The 26,986-nt window shown below is 38.0% G+C and overlaps 1 protein-coding gene across 2 annotated transcripts in view; it reads right to left on the bottom strand.

The window, feature by feature from the left end:
- Positions 1-26,986, bottom strand: part of nAChRalpha7 (nicotinic Acetylcholine Receptor alpha7) — a 460,381-nt gene that overhangs the window by 27,910 nt on the left and 405,485 nt on the right. For both annotated transcript variants that reach the window (XM_073977639.1, XM_073977640.1), the window contains 3 exons: positions 13,093-13,202; positions 11,971-12,128; positions 11,604-11,720 (listed from right to left, as the gene is read on the bottom strand). In XM_073977639.1, coding sequence (XP_073833740.1) covers positions 11,604-11,720; positions 11,971-12,128; positions 13,093-13,202 — 385 coding nt within the window. The remainder of the gene's footprint in view (positions 1-11,603; positions 11,721-11,970; positions 12,129-13,092; positions 13,203-26,986) is intronic.

The raw sequence follows: 26,986 nt of genomic DNA, 5'->3' as shown, positions 1-26,986 counted from the left end.
TAGATCGTCTTAGACTTTTGTCCTGATCAAGAATATATATACTTCATATGGTCGCAAATGATTAGTTCGATGAGTTACAAACAGAGAAACAATCTTTATGTACCCTCCCACTAAAAGGCAAGTGGATACTCCTCTCATATATATTTTTAGCCCTGTAATATGGGTCATCCTTTTACTGGCGAATCCGACCGACTGGTAGTTAATTCCATTACGTATACGTCAAATAACTTCTTTTAAACTGCGTTTATAAAAATTTTGCGAAGTAGTTTTAGGCTCTGAGAAAATGTACAAAAACCTGTTTCTCACGGACGGACCGATAATCTCAAGGATATATGGAACACCTTGTTGTCGATATATGGTAACCTGTAGAATCCATGGTATGCTCCTGGTCATGCCGTGCTGCTACCGAAGAAAAAATGCGGCATATATGGCTACTTTACAATCTTTGGTACAGGCATATCCTCCTGTAGAGACCAACAAGCCAATTTGGTAACTGATACAGATAGTGTGCTCAGGATATGGAAAGAACATTTTTCCAAACTGTTGGTATCCGATAGCAGTGAAGTCGGCGAAAATACCACAGATCCAATCACAGAAGATGGTATTGAATGTATACCGCCCAGTCAAGATGAGGTAAGGACAGCAATAAACCGGCTAAAGAATAATAAGGCGGCAGGAGCAGATGGCCTACCAGCCGAGCTGTTCAAAACCGGAGGCGACACGCTGATAAGGTGTATGCATCAGCTAGTTAGCTCCATCTGGCAGGAAGAACACGTACCCGACGATTGGAACCTGAGCATCCTGTGTCCCGTCTATAAGAAAGGAGATAAGACTGTGTGCTCCAATTACAGGAGCATAACTCTGCTCCCTATTGCATATAAGATAGTATCTGGCATATTGTGTGAGAGACTATAGCCTATGGTCAATGAAATTATTGGACCCTATCAGTGCGGCTTTAGACCTGGCAAATCCACCATTGACCACATATTTACCTTGAGACAAATCCTGGAAAAGACCCAAGAAATGCAGATCGACACCTTCCATATTTTCGTCGATTATAAAGCAGAATTCGACAGCCCTATACGTTCAAAGGTGTTCCAAGCCATGTCTGATTTTGGTATTCCTGCAAAGCTCATTCGGCTTTGTAGAATGACGTTAACTGAGACGAGATCCTCAGTTAAAATAGGAAAGAACCTCTCCGAAGAGTTTATTACCAAAAGAGGTTTCAGACAAGGAGACGGCCTCTCGTGTGATCTATTCAACATCCTGCTGGAAAAGGCCATACGAGACGCGAAGGTCAAAAGAAATGGAACGATATACACGAACAGCCATATGTTACTGGATTATGCCGACGACATTGACATCATGGGTCGATCGGTAAAGGAAGTAACTGACACCTTTACAAAAGTCGAAAGAGAATCTGCTAAAGTTGGTCTGGCAGACTTCGTCTACCTCGGCACCGCCATAAACACAACAAATAACATCAGTTGTGAAATACGAAGAAGAATAGTGTTGGCTAACATATGCTACTTTGGGCTGAGTAAGCAGTTTAGGAATAAAGCCACCTCTCGTCAAACAAAAGTAACACTTTACAAAACACTGATACTACCCGTGTTAATGTATGGTTCCGAAGCATGGGTACTTGCTCAAGCAGATAAGGCAGTGCTTGGTGTGTTCGAGAGAAAAATTCTTCGAAAGATCTACGGGCCAATCTGTGTTGACGGCGACTATCGGCGTCGTATGAACAACGAGCTGTACCAACTATACAATGATATCAATGTAGTTGAACAAATCGAGATACAACGATTGCGATGGCTAGGCCATGTTATAAGAATGAGTAATGATGAACCCGCTAAAAAGGCGTATAAATACGGGCCGCATGGAGGTTCTCGCAGATCTGGAAGGCCAAAGCTTCGTTGGAGCGAACAAGTGAAACGAGATATCAATAAGCTACATATCCCAGATTGGGAAAATACAGCAGCAAACAGAGAGGATTGGAGATTTTTTTTTAGTTCGGTTTATGGAACAAATGTTCTGTGAAAGGCCAGCTAAGTAAGTAAGTAAGTAACTAGAGAAGTGGTTTTATCACCTTTTAACCGCATGATGATGTCTTGCGAGAGTATCGAATCCATAACATTCTACGCGCAAGATTGTGATGACATTTATTGTACCATGGATAGTGTAATCTGTTATGACTCTAAAATATGACTCTTTTCCTATAGAATTTCCCTTGGTTCCGAAAACAGTTATGTCTACAATACAAATCAATTGTCCTTTTTATTGTGGGAATTTCCCACATCTACGCAATGTTGTTGTTGCGTTAAGCACTCCATTACTCATCCATGCAAGTAAGTGGTTGTGCTTACATGGAATCGATAACAACATTGTTGCTTCTTTGCAGGTTATCATCGACATTGTTGTCGTGATTGCTGTTAGTGCAACCACGGAACACCATGAACTAAGAAAGAAGATGGCAAAGCACACACTCACACACACGCACGACACGAAGGATGTCTTTCTGTAGGACATCAACTAAAAGTCATTTCTGTTGTGTGGATGAATTGGAAGAAGACCTTCCCATGGAAGACTGTATCTTTGGGTTAACAAGCATTTCGGATGAATTTTGTTGTTGCTGCGGGCGGTATGACACAAATCGTTAGTAAATCAACGGATATGATATTGGTGTTATTGTCATATTGTCCTCTTGTCGATTGATAAAAGTGATTGCTGGTGCACTGTGCTGTGTTGCCATTAAGATGTGTGCGTCAAAACATCAACAACCCTAAAATGATGACATGATGTCGCCCCTTATGAAAAAAAAAAACAAAATACAACAACAAGTGATGTACAATTTTTTGGTAAATACGTGAAAGTTTTGGGGTAAACGCAACAGCATCACTTCAGGTTAAAATTCATTGATGGGATTTTTTTTTTGTTATTTTGTTCTTGATTTTTTGTTGATTTTAGAAACGGAAAAAATCAATTTTCTTGCTGACTTGTTGAATAGTCATCAATGCAATGGGGTTTGACAAATTTGAGAATATTTGTCAGATTGGGTTGGAACGTGCTGAGTTTTACAAAAATTTGTTTGGGAGAAAGAAATAAGTGATTCAATTCCACATTAAAAGTAAACAAAGTGGTTTAAAATTTAAATGTTAGCCATTAAATTATTTTTAAAGCGCACGCTTCTTCGATGTATGGACCGCCAATATTTTTAGTTGTTTGAAAATATGTACATGTATGTTACTAGACAGTCCCCTGATATAATTAGAAAACATTTAGACTTTCCACGTTTGTTTTTTCTTTTGTGTGGTAACAGTGGGCGTAATTATTTCACTGATCAATACCATCTGCCACAAAGACTACCTAAAAAAAAACATTGTTCCACAACATCCCATACGGGACAAGGGAGACTTCTCTCATATCAATGAGTGCACCCCGATTCATATTTAGCTCAATGATATGGGACCTACTGTTTATCGCCGAATCCGAACGGCGTGTCTTAAGACACCACTTGTGGACAAGTTTTTCAAGGCTGAAATACTCAGGAAATGTCGCCAACATTACTGAGGGGTATTTTGCCACCGTTGAAAAATGTTTGATGTTGCTTGGCCGGGGAATCGAACCCCCGACCTTCTGCGTGCAAGGCGGGCGTGCATAGCATTGCACCACGGTGGCACCCCCACCCACAAAGACTACATACAGGACTAAATACTGGGCCATTTAGGTACCCATATTTCGGTGAATATTGATCTCAGTTAAAATTTTTTGTTTGCCATCTGAATGTAATGGCTCGCCTCACACATTCTGACAGGCAATCTCTCCTTGATCAAGATCACAAGGACTACCAGTATTTTAAATTTACACGAATCGAAAGGTGAACTCGTTTAGTTGGTGTCGCGCCTTTTGATAGATAATAATTTTTTAAGCTTTCGGACTTTTACGTTAGAACGCCCTCGAAAAAAATTATATCGTTGTAATCAAAATCGCAAAGACTACCTTCAGTGAAAACCCCAAAAAAACTCCTCAAATATATTTTTTAACAGCAGTTAAGCGAAAATATCATTGCTGGGAAGCGATAACCGGCTGGTCCTAGGAGCGCCGTGAGCAACGTTATTCCATAGTAGGCAATGAGCATGGAGGCATATCGCATTCCTCATCGCCATCAATAGACACACCGACTTCGTAATTTAATTTACGTAACATAAGTGACTGTACCTACCTCAAAGTCATAGAACTGGCATTGAAAGTTAATAGATAATTGGAGATTCGAAGTGGAGAAGTTGCTAGATCATCTAAAGTACTGCATTGGAACCGGTAGCAATACATTTTAGACAATGGTTAATGTGTTATCGAATCCAGGTCAGATGGTCAGATTTCAGTCATGTTAAACAGTGTGGTTCTGACATATCCGAGCGAGGAGCGATCAGGCTATTTTAATGGAGAATTTTTGAGCACCTTCACAATGATCGGTATAAGTGAAGTCGTTTGCGGCTCAATAATTTACAATGGTTTTGCTTCAGATGTTATCCAAGGCGCTTGGACCTGACAGTAAGTATTTCAATTATGATTTTAAAACAGCTGCATGAACCAGTCCTCAACTTTTCGGTAGAAGTCTGGAAAATGGTCAGGGTGGTCCGGTACTTAAACCAGTAGCAAATGTTATTGAGTCGTGTCAAAGAATATAATTCGGGGCATTGGACCTCAATAAAGCCTTTGATGCGGTAAGCCATGATATGCTGTTCGAGAATGTCAAAAGTACTGAATTGAAACTTTCATCTAAGGACAGAATGTATTTCGTGTCTTTTCAGAAATTTTGTGGCCCTTTTTGGACATTTCAACTTGCCTTTGAACTTAGAACCAAATTGGTTGGCCCGTTCAAGAGATATCAAGCATTCCAACATTTATTAAGTACTGGGGGGAAGTACCGGAAGTTGTGGAACGGTATTGCGCATCTTCGAATTGAAACTACCGGAAGTTGTGGACCGGTATTAACCATCTTCGATCTGAAACTAAATTTGGTAGATATGGTAGGATGTGTAAAGTATGGACCAAATCGGTCGCTCCTTTCAAGAGTTATCGTGCGCACAATTTTTCCGAACATTTTTGAACTTTTGTGGGGGAGGTACCTGAAGGAGTGAACCGATATGGCTTATCTTCGAACTTGAACAAAAGATTGTGAAGGCCAAATTTTGGATCGAATAGGTAGATCCGTTCCAGAGTTATCTTGCGTTCCAACCACTACACACGGTGTCATAGGGGTTTTTTGAACCATTCAGACTATTTTCTGAGGAAGTATGGTTTTGCCCCTGATGAAACTTGTACTGCAGTATGGGGGGCCGTGAATACAAATTGTTACAACAACAAGTAAAAAAAGTCTCAGTCGGCTTTGCCGACAGATATATATATATACCCTCAGCCAATGTGAAGCCAAATTTTCACCTCCGGACAGATCGAATGTATTTAAGGTCTCTTCAGAATTTTGTGGCCCTTTTTGGACATTTGAACTTGCCGACAAAAATGTGGATTAGGAATTAACTGCACCAATACACAAATGTTGAACTTTTGTAGAGCAGGTACCCTTAGGGAGGACCGATATGAGCAATTTTAGAAGTTAAATTAAATTTTGATAAAATATTAGGAGATCCAAAGCTTGGACCAAATTGGTTGCCCATTCAAGTGATATCGTCCTAGCATTTTAGTGACATTTTTTAAACATTGGGGATAAGTACCGAAAGTTGTGGACCGGTATTGTCCCATGAAACTAAGTTTATATATAATATGACGAAGACCAAATGTTGGACCAAATCGGTTGAACAGTTCGAGAGTTATCGTGCTCTCCGACCGCCACATATGGTGTCACAGGGGTTTTTGCACCTTTCGGGCTGTTTTCCCAAGAAATATGGACTTGCCCCTGAAAAAACTTTTACCGCTGTAATGGAGGTAGCGAATGCAAATCGCTTCAACAAAAATCAAAGTGATTCGAGAGCAGGTCTTGAAGTGAACTTAACGAAATTTTGTGTGAGAGGTACCAGAAGGAGTAGACAAATATAGTCCATATTCGAACCTGATCTATATCTGGTAGATATATTAGGATATGCAAAATATAGATTACATCGGTCACTCCCTTCAAGAGTTATCGTTCGCAAAATATTTCCGAACATTTTTGAAGTTTTGTGGGGGAGGTACCTGTGAGAGTGGACCGATATGACTTATGTTCGAATTTAAACTATGTTTGGACAAAATATTACGAAGGCCAAATTTTGGATCGAATCGACAGATCCGTTCGAGAGTTATCTTGCGCTCCAACCACTACACAAGGTGTCATACGCGCTTTTTGCAACTTTCCGGTCATTTTCTCAGGAAGTATGGACTTGCCCCTGATGGGGGGAAGTGAATACAAGTCGTTGCAACAATAATCAAAGCATTCGAGAGCAGGTCCTAAACTGAACTTATCCGAAATTTTGTGTGGGAGGTACCCGAAGGAGTGGGCCGATTGAATCCATATTGGAACCTGGTCTAAGTCTAGTAGAAATTTTACGATGTGCAAAGTATGGACCAAATCGTTTACTCCCTTAAAGAGTTATCATTCCCACAAATTTTCCGAACATTATGGAACTTTTGTGGGTGAGGTACCGGAAGGAGTGGACCGATGATATAGCTCATAAGTTAGGACAAAATATTACAAAAGCCAAAATTTGAGCCGAATCGGTTCATCCGTTCGAGAGTTATCGTGCGCACCAGCCAGCCAGCCAGACAGACATACGGACGGACATTGCTAAATCAACTCCAAATTGTCTGAAACACATTTCGTCCAAACATACTTGGGGTCTAAAACCATTATTTCGATGAGGCACATTTTGCCCGTATGAAAGTGTATATACCCTTTCTAGCCTTAAGGCTGAGGGTATAAAAAAATCAAAACGATTCGAGAGCAGGTCCTAAACTGAACTTTCCGTAATTTTGTGTCGGAGGTACCCGAGAATTATTCCAAATTATTTTTTAAATTTTTTCAAATATGTGGAATTAAACTAAAATTATCTATCAATAGAAAAAACGTGAACCTATAGAGACAAATTTCTGCTGGAAAGTCGTATACCCCCAACGAAGACTAACTACCAAATTTCAGTCATTTCCGTGGGATATTGATGTCACAACCTTCAAAATACCGAAAATGAAGACGTGGACCTATACCGACATATTTCATTTGCGTTTGATACCCAAACTGGAGACCAAATATCAAATTTTAGTCATTTCGGGGGAATATTGAGGCCACAGTCTTCACAAAACAGAAAATTGGGCTATACTAAGGCGTGGACCTGTACCGACAAATTTCTGGGGGAAGTTTTATACCCACAACGGAGATTAAATACCAAGTATCAGCTATTTCTGAGGAGTATTGACGTCACAACCTTCACAACACCAAAAATCGGGAGGTAAGTTCTTTGTGGGCTATATAAAAGCGTGGACCTATACCAACAAATTTCATATGAAATGTTTAGAACCCCAAATGAAGACAAAATACCAAATTTCAGCCATTCCGGTGGATTAATGTGGTCACAACCTTCAAAATACCGAAAATCGGGAGGAATCGTTCTATGGTGTCACGACAGTGGCCAAAAATGGTAAAAACTAAATACTTCGTTGAACAAATTTATTGATAGGGAGTGATAGAAAACATATTAATTAAGAAGAATCTGAATTTTGGTACTGATACGTGAAGTAGGTTTTGCTATATGAGGATTTAAATCCGACAATTTTAGTTAATACGTATTTTTGTGTTTTTTTTTTTTCTAAAATTAATAAATTATATTATGCGTTAATATTCAAAATTGAAAAGTAATGGTCGCTGCAAAAATGATTCCTAAGTTCTCTTGGGTTGTAATAAACTTGGCTACACTTTTGTATTAATAAGTTTATTAATTCTCTGAAGCAAATTTTAAATTGAGTGGAGTGGGAAAAAATTGTATAAAAGTGTATATCGATATTTTTTGCTGTATGTATAGTAAAAAGTGAGTACTTCAAATATATAAAGGTCCCAGCTGCAGAGGTTTGCAGACGAATGTGTCATTTCTCTTATTCAGCGACCACCTCACTGAGAGGATACCCCCTTTTTTAAGAAATCGGTTTGGGGTGTTGGCTATAGCGCGAAAACGAATGAACCGATCATCATATATTTTTGTCGGCTTATTAAGTACCTAATAATCTTGCTTTAAAACGAGAGAATTTTAAAAATATACATTTTTAAAAAAATTGTGAACAGCGAAAATCAAAATTCGATTTTTTACAAAAAATTTACCGTTTTTTGACCACTAATCGGTCAAAAAAATTTGTTAAAGGAAATTTCTCATATATAAAGGCAAGAGTTTGAGAAATTCAATATGCTCACAAACAATATGAAGACTAAACACCAAATTTCAGTCATATCGGGTGGATATTGAGGCCACAACAATCAAAATACCGAAAATGAGGAGGCACGGTTCTATGGGGGCTATAGGAAGACGAGGACCTATACCGACATATTTCTGGTGGAAGGTTATAAGTCCCCCAACGGACACTTAATACCAATTTTCAGCCATTTCGGTGTGATAATCAGGCTAAAACCTCCAAAATACCGAAAATCGGGAGGTACCGTCCTATGGGGGCTATATGAAGGCGTGGACCTATGCAGATAAATTTCAAGGTGAAGGTATAATGCCCCCTACGAAGACTAAATACCAAATTTCAGCAATTTCGTTGTAATAATGGGACTAAGATCTTCAAAATACCGATAATCGGAAGGTACCGTTGTATGGGGGCTATATCAAAACGTGGACCTAAGCCCACAATTCCCTGTTCGAATGTTTGATACCTCTGCCGAAGACTAACCACAAAATCTGAATACTTTCGGTTGGACATTGTGTCTAAAACATTCAAAATACCGAAAATCGGGAGGTACGGTTCTATGGGGGCTATATCAAAACGTGGACCGACCAACCCAATTTTCTGTCCTGAAGATTGTAAGTCAATAATAGGTACGTGTACCAAAATTGATGCACCTACGACAACTCCTTCTATTTTTGGCCACAGTTAATATGAACTCGCGACATTGCGACAAATTTCTGGGGGAAAGTTTTATACCCCCAAGGGATACTAAATACCGAATTTCAGCCATTTCGGTGTGATATTGAGGCTAAAACCTTCAAAATACCGAAAATCGGGAGATATCGTCCTATGGGGCCTATATCAAAACGTGGACCTACATAAACATTTTATGGTAGAAATGTTTCTGGAAACACAAAATACAAGGTAACAACCGTTTCTGTGGTCAAATAAGACTTACACATTTAAAATATCTTAAACTGACGCGTTATATACATATATGGGGCGTTATATAGGGGCTACACCAAAACATGGACCTATATAAACAAACTTTAGTAGAAATGTTATTTAGCCTCTGGAAACACAAAATATGCAACCAATTCGGTGGTAAAATGGGACAAATATCTTAAATATTCCTTAAAACTACGATGCGTCACGCGTCACTCTCCACCAGTGACCCTCATTCCAAATTTTAGGATTCCAGCTCAATCCGTTCACCCAAATCCAAATTGTACTAAATTTAGTACCATTTAGTACTTTTCGTACACTAATAAGTAGACTTTCCAAAAACCTTTGATTGTTACTTTCCAGCAGTGACCTTCATTCCAAAGTTCAGTATTCCAGCTCTATCCGTTCACCCAAATCCAAATTGTACTAAATTTAGTACCATTTAGTACTTGTCGTACCCTTATAGTTCGAATTTCCAAAAACCTTGTATCGTTATTCTTCATCAGCGACTCTCATTTCAAATTTAAGGGCTCCATCTCTATCCGTTTACCGAAATCCAAATTGTACTAAATTTAGTACCATTTAGTACTTTTCGTACCCTTATAGTTCGAATTTCCAAAAACCTTTCATCGCTTCTCTTCATCAGTGATCCTCATTCCAAATTTCAAGATTCCATCTCTATCCGTTCACCTAACTCCATATAGTACTAAATTGAGTACCATTTAGTAATTTTCGTACACTAATAAGTAGAATTTCCAAAAACCTTTCTTTGTTACTCTCCATTAGTAACTCCCATTTCAAATTTCAGGATTCCAGGTCTATCCGTTCACCCAAATCCAAATTCTACTAAATTTAGTACCATTTAGTACTTTTCGTACCCTTATAGTTCGAATTTCCAAAAACCTTTCATCGTTATTCTTCATCAGCGACTCTCATTTCAAATTTCAGGATTCCATCTGTATCCGTTTACCGAAATCCAAAATGTACTAAATTTAGTACCATTTAGTACTTTTCGTACCCTTATAGTTCGAATTTCCAAAAACTTTTCATCGTTACTCTTCATCAGTGACATTCATTCCAAACTTCAGGATTCCTGCTCTATCTGTTCACCCAAATCTCAATTGTACTAAATTTAGTACCCTTTTGTACTTTTCGTACACTTATAGTTCGAATTTCCAAAAACCCTTTGGTATATCTTTCTAGCTCTCCATCAGTTACCCTCATTCCAAATTCCAGAATTCTAGTTCTTACCGTTTGCCTAATACAAAGGTACCATATTTAGTACCTTTTAGTACTTTTCGTACACTTCTAGGTCGAATTTCCAAAAACCCAGCCTTATCTCACCCCTACACACCAACAGCAAACTACACCCAAAATTTCAACTTTCTAGCGTCAGCGGTTTCGTCTGGGCGCTGATGAATCAGTCAGTCAGTCACTCACCTCACTACTATTTTATATATATAGATTATACCAACATTGCATCCACCTACTACAATCCGTTCGGACGCTAGAGTGATTTCCACAGACGCACAGACGGACGGACATGGCCATATCGATGTAGAATTGCACGCTGTTCAAGAATAAATATAGTTTGTGGGGTCTACAATGATTTTTTCGAGGAGTTACAAACGGAATGACAAATTTAATATTTATAACTAGAGCAGATAGAGCAGATTTTGGAAACCACCTTATCTCAAAAAGTCTAAATATGGCGTTTTGAACACTTATGCATAACACCGACGAGATATTGAGCAATAACATCTATAAACTGAAAAACATATTGAACTGAAGTTGACCCTGTGTTTTCTCCATGTGATGTTGACCCCTTTATATTATCCGATCTTTACAAAATTAAATTTTTGGAAAACATTGTTTTACGTTTTCGCAAAAATATTTTCCTATTTCATTTCTATTATTTTTTTCAACATTTGAATAGCCTCGTTTTCCACTCAGTTATTCGTCAACGAATTGCATTTCAAATTTCCCATGGAATAATATTCTTAAAAATAGTTAAAATTTATAATTCATATAAAATAGTATTATTATTTTTTTACGTTTTCTAGTGATCTTAATGTAGCAATAATTAAATAATTTGAATACATATAAAATTAATATCTAGCATTGTTAGTAATACATCAAAAAGGTAAATAAAATATTATTTTTTTTTTTTAATTAACCATATACATTTTTTTTAGTTTAATGTGTGCAGTGAAAACATATAATTCTTGGAAGTTATGGAAGTTATCCAGCTGTCATCCACAAACCATCCTTTGCTGGAAACTGTTTGGACTTACCTGTACATGGTGCGATAATATGTCGGCTGATGCGGCAATGTGGCACTGGCACAGCGATGATTACAACGGAAGTCATCATCGATATCCAAAACATTGGCTAACAACGACTTGGAAGATCTGTACAAAAATTACAAATGAAATGAAATCAATTGAAATATTGAGCCAGCGAGGGGTAACATTTGCAGGGGAACGCCACACGCTATTCGACATGGCCATTTGGGGTGGGGGTTTGGGTTGATGGTTAGTGGTGGTGGGGAGAGGGGGAGAAGCTAGGTGTCAGAGTTACCCGTGGGCATCCAACCAATTTTTTTTAGTTTTTTTTACTTTTTCTTGTTCTTTTTGTTTGTTTCTTTTGTACAAAAATTACCTTTCCTTTAATTCAACATTCTGTATGTGTTGCTTCTTGTCGCCATTGTTGGAGGATGTCGACGACGATGATGGTGGCGGTGGGCATTCATAGCCAACCTGTCCCGGTCTTTGCATGCGCAAAATGCAAGGTAACCAATAAAGGAATATTACTCTTATCTGGTTGTTTGTTTTGTTTGTGGGCGCACAGTGGGCAGAGAAATAGTAGGTGGAGTAGTTGGTGGTGATTTGATTTTTTTATATTTTAATGTTGTTTTTGGTTTAGAATTTTTAATTTTTTAGTTTTAAAAATTAATTTTTATTTATAATTTTTTAAAAAGATTTTTTTTTGGACAGACAGAAGGAGGAGTTGTAAGTGGGAGTTTAAAGAAGTTAAAGAGAATCATGTGATGGATATCAGCCGTTGAATGGAAAAAAGTTGTTGTTGTAGTTTCAATTATTTGTTGTTGTTGTTATTATTGGTATTCATGATGAGGTGTTAAAGGTGTTGATTTTTAGAGAAGGTTGAATATTTTTTTGGCGTTTCCATTTGAATTTGAGTTTTTGTGGTTGTAATTTTACACAAAAGTAAGTATTTAAAAAAATTTAAGAAAAAATATAGCTGTTAGGTTGTTATGTCATAGAAAATTGTTGTTGAAAAAAATCTTGTTAGGGAAAATAAAGAAAATAAAATATCTTAAAAATATATAAATATGATAAAGCGTGTTTATTTTACAAAAATGTTGTTCATTTTTGGTTTTTCTGGCATGCATTCGTCCATTTTTGGGTATTTTTTTTAATATTTATATTTAATAATTAAGCATTATTTTCGTTAAAAGCAAAATATTTTTTTCATATTTTTAAATTTTAAGTGTATTTTTGTTTTTTTTTGTTTTTATATTTTTATGTGTGTTGTGGAAAGTTGGGTGGTGGAGGTGGTGGTGGTGTGGTGATCCTGTTTAAAAGTTATTTTAAAATGTTTTGTTGTATGAAATATAAAAATTATATAATTAAAATAAACTAAAAATTAAATATTTTTTAATTCTATAAATATTTTTTTTATTTGTTTTGTTGTTGTTTTGGTTTTTCTTATATTGTTGTATTTTAGTTAGAGAGAAAGAGAGAAAAAAGGAAAAAGTATTACCCATTCACTCATTTCATGCGTATCTGGATTTCTATGATGATAATTGAGGATAAGTATGGTTGACACAACTGATGAAGCCACCATAAACATAATGCAATTGAAATAAGTTCCTAGAAGGACACAAAAATTACACAAATATTGTACTTACTTATGTTCAAGTAAATTTTTGTTTTTTTGAAAGAAATAGTTTTGTTTTGAATTGTTTTTTGTTGTTTTTCAATTCGATTTTTCTTAACGTACACTTCATTGTTCTTTGTAAGAGAAGATTCTTTGATAATAGACTCTATTTATTTTTAGCAATGTCTAGTTCATTTTGTATTAACAGGCATTAAAATGCTGGCATTTAAATTATTTATTATTTTTATTCCGTTATTTGATTGTGTAAAATGTTGCTTAAATATATTCTAACAACTACTTTAAATCAGCGTTAGTTCCATTTTATAGGTTACAGGAACGTTATAGGAATTTCTGAGTTATGATAGGGACGATTTCTATTGGCTGATGTCTACATTTACTTAGTCGATGGTGGTTAACACCTATGGATCTTCTTATTTACAGTTAGAGTCCCAGAAGCAGCTACATCTTAACCTCTTGGATGGATAAGATACGACTTCATAATATACCTTTGAAACAATATCAAGCCCACCGATTATACGAACTTAATTTAATCAGTGGGAAACATATAAAAACTAAGGTAGCCAAAAAATATATAAAAATATTTGAAGGTGTAGACCTGCACGCTAACAAGTTTTACTACAGTTCGAGAATCATATTGGAATATTTAGAGAAAGTAGTCCTTGTGGCCCTGATAACAAAGATTTTTCGTAAGAAAGTCCATACGTCCAGAGGTAATGACCCAAAAGCTCTGAAAACTCTGACGAAATTACTGATGAGCACGATATTTATCCGTAATAACTAGAGTCCCGGGAATTTCCGCATTTCCCGCTAAATTTTTCACTTTGAAAAGCCTGCTTCTATTCCGTGAAATGTGCGTGACATAACTCCCAAAAAGATTTTGAGATCTTGTTTTGGGAGTTATGTCCATTTTTAAAATTTAGTTGATTTTTATAGCGTAGGGGATGAATGATACCAAGGAACGATCTTGACCGGCATTAACATGGGAAGTACCAGGAATTATCTTGGTCTCTCTTTCATCTCAAGTGGACACTGACCTCCCCGTGGTGTCAACTGGGGAGCTGCCTTTAACACCCGTTAAAGGTAGTGAGCTAACATGTGCCGCGCGTTCACCCATAAGAACGATAAAAAATTGGGTTGGGCGTTGGGCTAGTAACTCACCCCGTCAAAACAACTTACTATAAAAAAAGAAAAAAAAAATAAAAAACAAACGCTTTAAGGACCATGATCTTACATCAGTCTTATCTGCGCCCATGCTCCATGGTAGTGAGCAACACCGGATTCCAACACCTCGACATACACAAGGCTACGTGGATATCTCCAGATGGGAAAACAAAAAATCAGATTGATCATGTTGTGATAGATGGAAGACTCTCGTCCAGCGTGTTAGATGTCCGATCGATTCGAGGTGCGAACATCGATTCGGACCATTTCTTGTAGCAACCAAGGAACGCACTCGTCTTAATGTTGCGGCAAAAGTGATATCTAACACAGGACGGAAGCTGGATGTCGAGAAGCTGCAAACACAACAGACAGCGCAAGCCTTCTCCGCTCAACTGACCCGCATGCTGGAAGACAGCACTCTTTGTCCCCATAATGTAGAAGCGCAGTGGCAAAGAATAGCCCACTCCCTTCAGACGGCCGCAAAATCGATAATTTGGTACCAAAAACCTCCTCGTAAACATTTATGATACGATCAGGAGTGTCGAAAAGCTACAGAAGAGATGAACGCGCCATACAGAGCAACACTGCATTCAGTAGCAACACGAAGAACGAAAAAAATCATATCGGGAGAAGAGGAGAGAGGAGAAGCGTATTTTCAGGAGAAAAAAGAAGGAGCAAGGAAAACGTGAGCGTGAGAAACTCGAGATGTTCAGGAGACAGAATGAAGTCCGAAAATTTTACCAGAGTGTAAAACACCGGACTGAAGGATATGGTGCAGGCACATTCTCCTGCAAGGATGACGAAGGGAATCTAATAACTGATATGATATGGTGCAGGCACATTCTCCTGCAAGGATGACGAAGGGAATCTAATAACTGATACAGATAGCGTATCAGAATATGGGCGGCGATGAAGATACACCAGAACCAATCGCAAACGACGACGTTGAATGTCTTCCACCTAGCCAAAGCGTGGTTATGACAGCTATAAATCGACTAAAAAACAATAAGGCAGCAGGAGCTGATGGACTTCCCGCCGAACTGTTCAAGACCGGTGGCGAAATGCTGATAAGGAGTATGCATCAGCTAAATTGCGAAATTTGGCAGGAAGAAAGCATTCCCAACGATTGGAACCTCAGCCTACTATGTCCAGTGCACAAGAAAGGAGACAAGATGGTTTGTACAAATTACAGAGGCATAAGTCTCCTGCCCATGCTGTCGAGCATACTGTGTGAACGTTTAAAACCCATCGTCAATGAAATAATCTGGTCATACCAATGCGGTTTTAGACCTGGTAAGTCGACAATTGACCAAATCTTAACACTGCGTCAAATATTGGAAAAACCCACGATAGACAGATCGACACATACCACCTGTTCGTCGACTAAAAGGCCGCGTTCGACTGCCCATTTATAGCAAAGGTGTTTCAAGCCATGTCTGAGTTCGGTATCTCTGCAAAACTAATTCGACTATGCAGGATGACATTGGCTGACACAAGAACAGCAGTTAAAATAGGAAAGAACCTCTCCGAGCCTTTCAACACAAAACGAGGTTCCAGACATGGTGATAGTCTATAGTGTGACCTATTTAACATTTTACTGGAAAAGGTCATACGAGATGCGAATCTATATATAGCCAGAGACAAAAACAGCACGATATACAATAAAGATGTAATGTTGCTTGCATACGCAGATGACATAGACATAATAGGTAGATTAACGCGAGCCGGAACAGCCACCTTTGCAAAAATTGAAAAAGGGTCTGCCAAATTGGGTCTGGCAGTCAACGGCGATACGACGAAGTTTATCAACACGCAAGTTGTCCAGTAGACTCGGACCAACTGTGGATGTTGATAATTACAAATTTGAGGTAGTAAATGACTTTATTTACCTCGGCACCGCCATAAATAAAACTAACAATATAAGCTTTGTAATAAAGAGAAAAATAATATTGGCCCACAGATGCTACTTTGGTCTAAGTAAACAGTTTAAAAGCAAAACTACCTCTCGTCAAACAAAACTTACACTATACCAGACACTGATACTACCCGTACTTATGTATGGATCTGAAGCATTGGTACTTGCGAAAGCAGATGAGGCAGAACTTGCTGTGTTTGAGAGAAAAATTCTTCGAAAGATTTATGGACCAATATGCGTTGACGGTGAATACCGACGTCATAACTCACAACGAACTTTTGGAGTTATGTTTGTGAAGCAAAGCGGACATTTTGGGACATACATGGGAATCATGTCCGGGCACCCCTGTGAAACCTTATGTACTTAAAACGATCTGTATATTAATCTATATATATAAAAATGGTGTAAAAAATGTATAGTAATTCATAAAATGAGAACGGCTAGGCCGATTTCTGTCAAATTTTTTGTCAGTTATTCGTATTTTCGAGGAGAAGGTCTTTACGGAAGAAAATTTTGGAAAATCTCTCTGGAAAATTGCCGGGTCCGCTAGTATATATGTAAAAGAAAGGAAAACGCCTGGTATTGACTATCCCATTCGAGCGAAGCAAGGCAAATCGTAATATTGTAAATCAAGTTCTAAGGAGGTCTATCGGGAACTCATGCTTGCTGACATAATGGCCCGAAAGCACTAAAAAATCCAACCAACTGAAGTGGCTAGTGGGCACGAAAACCATCGAAGAGAATGAATGTTTCAAAATGGAATATGTTGGTCAATTCCTTCAAACATCGGGACATGGAATAGCGTGGTGAGCAGGGGTATGGGGTTTAGAGCAGGGTCGCCCATCTGTATACTGCGAGCGCCCACTGAGTTGTTTTGCTTTTGCCATTCTCCCTCATTCACAGTGTACATGAGCAAAACACGACTGATAAACACCATGGGGTTGTTGTTTTTCACCTATACATAAACACTTGCTTCAGTTTGATGGTATTCTGTTGGGCGACGCTGGTTTAGAGTGACCGGTTGAGTGTTTGGTTGGTAGTGACAACATGGCGATAATGCTGCTGAAAGGTATATTAGCCCAAAGTTGTCCTTCCACATTCGAGCTTTGTTTTTCCCTACCACAGAAGGTGGGTGATCTCCGATGACGGGATTCATACGAAAGGCTCTTAAAGGCTCCCTGACTACATTTGAATGAATACAGCTTATACCTGCACGATATGAGGGTAATGTAGAGGTTTTCTCTTGTGTCTTTGGACCTGTAGATCGTGAAGATCGTTCGACATGCCCTGGGCGGTGGTTACCCATCCACTAGATGGTGATTTGGATAGTTTTGGCTATAGCACCAAAACAGACAGCATTTTGTTGTGCCGACGCATCGGCAAGATCATGGCCACTTGTTGTAAGTGGTCCACCGACGGCCCTGTTTATTTCGCAGGGCTGCGTAGTTGAGCCAAAACTACTCTGGTGTGTCGTGGCAGCTGACGTTCCTCAGCTGTGATAGCTGGACATTTACACGATAGTTGCTTACGGCATCTGTGTGAATGCTCCTGCCTGATAGGCTTTTTGATCTAGGGGTTCTCTGTTGTAACGTTGGACATTTCTTTCTAGATCCTATCCACCCTATGGTGATTAAGATGGCCCTTACGGTAACACCCAATCTAGCACTGCAACGAGAGCATGTCCTGTGTCTCTTCATGTAAATGGTCCACATAAGTCATGATGTGGCAATTAGATGCAGTTATAATGGCGGCTTTTTTATTAGCGTTGAATATTTTTCCGTTGCGTTGCAATTATATTCACGGACCACACTTGCACAGCTTAGACTGATAAGCTTAGCGTTAAATACGGTCAACAGGGTATCTTTATCTGCACCCCAAGTGCTTTCGCCTAGGGACTTGAGGACATTGTTGCTACATCTCAGCTTGTCACAGATAGCTGTAACATGCGCGGTAGGTGTGCACATGCAGTAAAATGTGACCCCCAGACCATGACATTCAACTCAGTGTTTACCTCTGAAGTCCATGTCGTGAACAGAGTGGCCTTAGATTTAGTGGCGGATATTTGCATTTTCCCCGCCTGAAATAGGAGTTCAGCGTTTCACAAATGGATGCCGCCTGCAGGTGTGGAATAAAGGAGAGGTAGAATTTAAAAGTTTTCGAAAATATCAACTTGGGGAACTCCCTATTTCACTCTACGGGGCTTGGACTTCTTGTTCCTGAATTCCATGTACTATTGGCGTTAACGCATATAATTGACTATCCGACGTTTCAAAGCTGGCCGGTGGGTAGTCTGCTCAAATGTCATTAAACAGCATGGAGTACTTGACAGTATCAAGAGCTTTTGTTAAGTTTAGCGCCAACGACTTGTTGAGATGGCGTGCATCGCTGGTGTCGTACTGGGCTGCTTACGGAACCCATGATGATGATTGGCAACTGGATACCTATTTCTGACCTTGGGGAGGAGTAAAACCTCAAGAGTCTTTGCTGACAAAATCGTCCTGCACGTTTGCTGTTATCTTTGCCTGACTTCAGTAGCGGGGTCACCCTTCCCATTTTCCAGTCTTACCATAGAGATGCCATCACGGTCCTATGCTTTGGATGATTTAGCGTTTCTGGTGGATTTCCAAAGTAGAACTCTTCTCTTCACCCTGTAATTCCCCGGGTGCTCAAAAATAATAACTTGCGCATATCTTCGGATCAGTCAACGTAACGGTGTTCGAGAATGACCATTTCCCACAATTCACTTATTCTGCCAAACACTTCAGATGACTTAGTCACATGATGTCTGGGAACATCCCCTCTCCTACACGAACATCAGAAGGGTTGAACAGAGCTCTGCAACGGTAATTAGTGAACACTCTGAAACTTGTTGACAAATGGGTTGACCCAAGAAAAACGACGAGTTACGAGGTGAGGTCATTTGTCAGACGAGGTGACTCGATGGTTATATCTGGCGAACTGTGACATTCTCAGCTAATTCGGATAGGGGCGTCCTCATTGACCTTGCAAAACGTAAAGCTATCAATCTGCTCAGCCAACGCTATGACCCTCATTGCCGAGGACCGATTGGCACAACTCGTAATCAGTTCCTCAACAATAGTCGGTTATGATTTTCCAAAAGCAAAGTAATGTAGCGTCCATTTCGTTAAGCAACTCTGCCTCGTTAGTTCTCCACCCAACTGCTACCTCATACATTCTGTGTATGGGTCATTAGACTGGTGTAACAGAACTGCAAAATGTTCCATAGTGTAACGATTTTACTATGCGATTCGTTCCAAGAAGGTCTATATGGACAACTGTTTCTGGTAACTTCGAAAATCCACACTTTTATACACAATAGTCCGAAAGCTGGCCACCATAGCTATGGATGGGATATATGTATAACACTAAGCAACACTGAAAATGCAAACAACTTCTAGTATGCATTTTTTGAAAATACATATTTAGACTACAAAAACCATAGTAGGGTTTTGTCCTGTCAGATCCAGTTTGGACTTTATGGCCTCATCTAAACCGGGCTAAACCTACACTTTTTTGCATTTATCAGGCCTTTATCTCAAAAACGAATAGGAATTTGGCCTTGCTGTCTTTAGCAATATTGTAGCCTTAAACTAGTAGAAATTATCTTTTGAAGAAATTACATAAGAAAAACTCCATCTAGGGCATCAAAATCTATAAAATATAGAAAATTTTACATAATTGCTGAAATTCTGGTCAGCATCGGCTAAACTATTGGGAGTTGAACGAAGTAACCTTTTGCAAAAATCTTCCAAATAAAGTTCTCAACAATTCTTTACAACATTCTGAAACTCTAAAATGCTTACTTCATGTTGTTTCAGCGGTATTTTGCATCATATCTTTTACAACACGTATTTCAAACACAGTTCACACCAACAGTTTATTCTCACATTTCGGATTTCACTACATTATTGACATTTTTATTAAATCGTCGTTGAAAAATGTACTGAAAACAACGGGATAGAGGCATTTTACAACAATGACATGTTCAAAAGGGTTGTGTATTACATTCCTGCGAATATTTTTCCAAAAAACATATTCAGAAAAATTAACGGTTTTGGAGATACGGTGCGAAATATAAAAAATTGTGGCATTTTTGCATATATTTTGAAATTTGAGGCAATAAATGTAGTTTTTTGAGTTCACTATTTCTCCAAATATTTTATTCTTGTCCTTATCTACAAATTTGCTTCAGAGGTCAGAAGAAGATTCGCATTGGTTTCAGAGATATAGCCCCGAATTTCTTTAAAAACTCAATATTTAACCATGTTTAGATGGGGCCATAAAATCCGAGCTGGATCTGACACAACAAAACCCAACTAGGGTTTCTCGTCGTTTGGGTCTGTACTTTTAAAAAATCCTCAGTTCGAATTGTTTGCACAAGATCACCTTAAAAATGTTGCACAGTGTAATTCAATTTCTTCAGCTACTCCATTCACAAATGTTTAACACTTTTGTGCTTAAATCCAGATTAAGTGGTCGTATTGAAATTTTAATGGCTGGCCAATTATCGTATAAAGTTGACGTATTAATAGTGAACAATTCTTGTGACTGTATATTTTTCCAATTTGAAGCAAATACTTTCCTGGATATGGGGCTGTAGCTAAGTTAAATGGATCTGCCAGTGTGATAATTATACACACTATGTATGATAACTACCCCACAAACGCCTACAACTTTAAGCTGCAAACTTCCAGAGCTTATTTTGACTAGCTATTTCTGTTCTGTGAAAATTTGGGATCTGCTAGAAGGACGTGCTTTTTCAGTCCTCTGTAGGACACTGTAGTCTTAATCGAAAAAACTCAATTGATTTGGTTTTGGGTATCTTGGGAAGGCCATCACGATATGTGCAATGCGAGGGAGAAAAATCTGAACTTACAGAACCGTCAATGAAAGCTGACAATAGTGGCAGTTCGACTCATGGCGCAGCATTTCTCAAAAAGAAAGGTAAACTAGAAAACAATTTGAGAGTGCAACCTTATCAAAAACCTAATTAAATATCTTTTAGGACACATCTCGAATTGATTTTTACCACATGTAGGTATAATTTGTTGATCAAAACGATATAAGTCTTCCGGGTGGAGGCCCATACTTCCCACAATTTGGTGGTTCACACATTTTTTTTGACATGCCATAAAGAGGAGTATCTTTGCAACTACAGCTGATTGATGACAATAAAATGTAAATGCCACAATTTTGGACACATTTGCTATATAAAGTAGGAGAGAAATAATTAGCATATATTTAATCGCATCTTTATAAAGGACAGTAAATAAACGCAATGTTTTCATGGATATTTTTCATATACTAAACTGGTATACTACCTTACACTTTACACGATTTTCTTCCTAAATTATTGGGAGCGTCAGAATTTTTTTAGAAGATAGTTTTAAACGTGTTTTTGTTGCTGACCGATTTGAGATTTCTACTGTTAATTTTTAACCATTTTGGACAACAGTTCCAACTGATCAGCATTTGTTTTGATCACGAGGTCTCTAAACAACTGATGCAAGTGGCGAATACATATGGTTAGCACTTATACGTCACATGTAACTTTAACATGTAAAACTATGAAACCGAATTTATTGACAATCCCATGTAGCTGAAGCTAAACATTTCACACAATCAAATAACATTAAATACTATATATGAATTTTTATTATACTACATTAAGAGTATATATAAAAAGAGAAAAAACGTTATGGTTATTTTACATTAAAGTTAAGAGAAAAAGTTCATTATATATTTTAAGGTTATAGAGGAAACATTAAGCAGTTATTTCCACATTTCATTTGAGAAAACGGTTATATTTTATTTTGAATATATATGTTAAGAAAAAGTAGAAGGAATTAAAAAAATATATATTGAATTATTTTACACAAATACAAAATACTTATTTTATAAAATATATAAAAAATTAGTTATAGACAAAATATAAAATCATTTTTTGTTACCCAGAAAAAAATATATATAAATTTCTATATAAAAGAAACTTAAGGCCCAATTCAAGCCCTAAGTTCAAAATGAAAGTAACCCTCCTCGAGGATGAGGGGTACCCAAACTTTAAAACGAAATTTGATTTGAACCTTGCGTTTCTTTTTTGGATATTTCCATTAGATGTTCTTTTTTATACAGTTCCCTAAAATTTCAAAAAAATTTGTTGCTGTCGATTTCTTAGATTTTGCGAATTGAATTGTTGATGTTTTATCCTCTGACGTTTTGTGCACAACCAATTATCCGCAATCATCATGAATCTGTTTAAAAATCGAGATTAAACCTTTGCGTTGTTTTCATTTTTAAGTAGAGAGTACCCAAATTTAGAGATGGCATTGTAAGTAGCTGAAGTTGAATGTTAGTTTGTTGTTTTTGTAGGGGAAAAAGAGAAGTGGGGGCATCTAGGCATTTATTTTTTTTCTTGTAGAGGATGTATAGCAATGTGGTGGATGGTCGTTTGTTGGATAAATGGATGTTTAAGAAAGCAGAAATACGGGAGATTATTGTTATAGTGTTTTTGGGTAGTAAAAGTATTGCTGTTGGTTTGAAATGGGGTATCAATGTTTTTGCTAGGGAAAGTATAAGCCGTTAGCAAGAGTAGGGGATAGCTAAGTTTTTCTTTTGGAGAGTAAGTTTTGTTTTCTTTGCATTACACTGGGCAACAAAAATGTATACATGGTAATTTTGGAATATTTTTTATTGGAACACGAATATTGCAGAAAAATTGCCCTGTCAGTAGATATCTGTATACATTTTGTTTTGGTATCCCATACCATGTTAGTTACTAAATTTTATTTTTTAATTTTCCAGCGATGCCTGAAATTCACCAACTTCAATTTGATTTACAGGGTATGAGACCTTTACATTTTTCTGGAGAGGTACGTTTTGGCCTTTGAGCCCATCTATCCAAAGATAGAAGGCCTTTGAGTCCATCTATCCAAAGATAGATGGCTTTTGAGACCATCTATTCAAAGATATATGGCCTTTGAGACCATCTATTCAAAGATATATGGCCTTTGAGCCCATCTATCCAAAGATAGATGGCCTAACAGCACATCTATCCAGGGCCTAACAGCCCATATATCCAATGATGGATGGCCTAACAGCTCATCTATCCAATGATAGATGGCCTAAGAGCCCATCTATCCAATGATAGATGGCCTAACAGCACATCTATCCAATGATTGATGGCCTAAGAGCCCATCTATCCAAAGATATATGGCCTAAGAGCCTAAGAGCCCATCTATCCAATGATAGATGGCCTAAGAGCCCATCTAACCAATGATAGATGGCCTAAGAGCCAATCTATCCGATGATAGATGGCCTAAGAGTCCATCTATCCAACGATATGTGGCCTAAGATCCCATTCATCCAACGATAGATGGCCTAAGTGTCCATTTACCCAACGATAGATGGCCTTTGAGCCCATCTGTCCAAAGATAAATGGCCTAAGATCCCACCTATCCAATGATAGATGGCCTAAGAGCCCATCTATCCAAATATAGATGGCCTAAGAGCCCATATATCTAATGATAGATGGCCTAAGAGTCCATCTATCCAAAGATAGATGGCCTAAGAGTCCATCTATCCAAAGATAGATGGCCTAAGAGTCCATCTATCCAAAGATAGATGGCCTAAGAGTCCATCTATCCAAAGATAGATGGCCTAAGAGTCCATCTATCCAAAGATAGATGGCCTAAGAGTCCATCTATCCAAAGATAGATGGCCTAAGAGCACATCTATCCAATGATATGTGGCCTAAGAGCCCATCTATCCAACGATAAGTGTCCTAAGATCCCATCCATCCAACGATAGATACGATAGATGGCCTAAGAGTCCATCTATCCAAAGATAGATGGCCTAAGAACCCATCTATCCAACGATAGATGGCCTAAGAGCCCATCTATCCAACGATAGATGGCCTAAGAGCCCATCTATCCAACGATAGATGGATTAAGAGCCCATCTATCCAATGATAGATGGCTTAAGAGCCCATCTATCAACGATAGTTGGCCTAAGAGCCCATCTATCCAACGATAGATGGCTTAAGAGCCCATCTATCCAACGATAGATGGCTTAAGAGCCCATCTATCCAACGATAGATGGCTTAAGAGCCCATCTATCCAACGATAGATGGCTTAAGAGCCCATCTATCCAACGATAGATGGCTTAAGAGCCCATCTATCCAACGATAGATGGCTTAAGAGCCCATCTATCCAACGATAGATGGCTTAAGAGCCCATCTATCCAACGATAGATGGCTTAAGAGCCCATCTATCCAACGATAGATGGCTTAAGAGCTCATCTATCCAACAATAGATAGCTTAAGAGCCCATCTATCCAACGATAGATGGCTTAAGAACTCATCTATTCAACGATAGATGTCTTAAGAGCCCATCTATCAAACGATAGATGGCTTAAGAGCCCATCTATCCAACGATAGATGTCTTAAAAACCCATTATCCTTTGAGCCCATCTATCCAACGATAGATGGCCTTTGAGCCCATCTATCCAACGATAGATGGCCTTTGAGCCCATCTATCCAACGATAGATGGCCTTTGAGCCCATCTATCCAACGATAGATGGCCTTTGAGCCCATCTATCCAACGATAGATGGCCTTTGAGCCCATCTATCCAACGATAGATGGCCTTTGAGCCCATCTATCCAACGATAGATGGCCTTTGAGCCCATCTATCCAACGATAGATGGCCTTTGAGCCCATCTATCCAACGATAGATGGCCTTTGAGCCCATCTATCCAACGATAGATGGCCTTTGAGCCCATCTATCCAACGATAGATGGCCTTTGAGCCCATCTATCCAACGATAGATGGCCTTTGAGCCCATCTATCCAAAGATATATGGCCTTGAGCCCATCTATCCAAAGATATATGGCCTTTGAGCCCATCTATCCAAAGATGTATGGCCTTTGAGCCCATCTATCCAACGATAGATGGCCTTTGAGCCCATCTATCCAACGATAGATGGCCTTTGAGCCCATCTATCCAACGATAGATGGCCTTTGAGCCCATCTATCCAACGATAGATGGCCTTTGAGCCCATCTATCCAACGATAGATGGCCTTTGAGCCCATCTATCCAACGATAGATGGCCTTTGAGCCCATCTATCCAACGATAGATGGCCTTTGAGCCCATCTATCCAACGATAGATGGCCTTTGAGCCCATCTATCCAACGATAGATGGCCTTTGAGCCCATCTATCCAACGATAGATGGCCTAAGAGCTTATTACAAATAACTCATATTGAAGTGCAAATTTTTGGCGCCCAACGTGGGTGTATTTTTAAAGGTCATGTTTTACTGTGACAGCTTAACCAAAATATTTATCGCTTTAACATCTGTGATCTGTATCCCTTTTGGCGCTCGAGGTGGAAAATCTTTCCAAACATCTTTCTTATGGCAAAATGTCTATTTTACATGGCCGACATTATGGCACCCAATTCTACAAATGAATTTAAGTAGCAATCATCCAAGTAGCAAATAATTAAATTCTGGCGCCCAACGTTGGGAATAATCCTAGAATGCTTCTTTTTCTTATTATCTTTCATTGCCCAGTGTAAATTAAGGATATATTTTTTGGAAATGTATAATTTTATATCTTTTTTAAATAAATAATTTTATTTTTGAAACCTTGTTTTTTTGTTTTGGTAATAAATAATTGGTTGCTGTTGTTGTTTTTTGCGCTATTGTCATTTGGTAGTGATTTGATTTGGGTGTTTCGATTTTATTTACTATTAAATATATTATTAAATTAAATATATTTAAGCTAAGTGAATATTTAGTTATCTAAGCTGTTTTAGGTGTTTTTATTTATTTAATATTTCATCTAAACGTGAGCATTTTAATTTCACTAATTATTGTGTGTAAATTATTTTTAATTTTATTTGTATGTTTTTTTTTTATTTGTTATAGTTGTAGTATTATAAAACAAACACCTACGTAATATACATACATATTTACCTGTTTGTGTAGTATTTTTGTCGAAATTATATTTAAACAAAATTAACAATAGAATTTTGGAAACATTTAACGTAAAAAAACACATTAATTTTGAAACATTTACACACACAAATTATAGTTTATAGTTTTGTTTTTGTGTTAACAAGGAAAATTTCAATTTAATTTTTTCAAAAACAATATTGTTTTATTTTTTTTTTTTGTAAATAAGTAATTGTTAAAAATTAGCAAAGACATTAAGTTATTTGGTACTACCTAACTAAGCTAGACTAATAATTAAGTTAAATTCCCAAGTTATATCGAGAAGGCTAATGAGAATTTTTGGGCTTGTTTGAGTGAGACGTTAGTTGGGGTTTCTTTAAATATTATCGAAAGACCCCAAATCCTTTGTTGCGTTGTTTACCTGGTATCCAAAAACTCTCACCTTTTATCGGATGTTGTAGTATTGATATATGCTCAACGGGTCAAGTATTATATTTTAGGGAACGTCCCTATTTTTGGAGACCGCTAGCATTGACTCTAAGGCGGAACATACCTGGCTTTCTTGCTCAATTTATTTCCGTAAAAAGGCAAAGGGTACAATTGCTTAGATATTGCTCCGGCCTCTCACTCTCACCTTTTATCGGATGTTGTAGTATTGATATATGCTCAACGGGTCAAGTATTATATTTTAGGGAACGTCCCTACTTT

The sequence above is a fragment of the Musca autumnalis genome, unplaced genomic scaffold (assembly GCF_047663935.1).
Source record: "Musca autumnalis isolate F117 unplaced genomic scaffold, ASM4766393v1 scaffold_3, whole genome shotgun sequence".
Classification (NCBI taxonomy): domain Eukaryota; kingdom Metazoa; phylum Arthropoda; class Insecta; order Diptera; family Muscidae; genus Musca; species Musca autumnalis.
The sequence above is the reverse complement of the archived record's forward strand: the minus strand, read 5'-3'. Positions and strand labels throughout refer to the sequence as shown.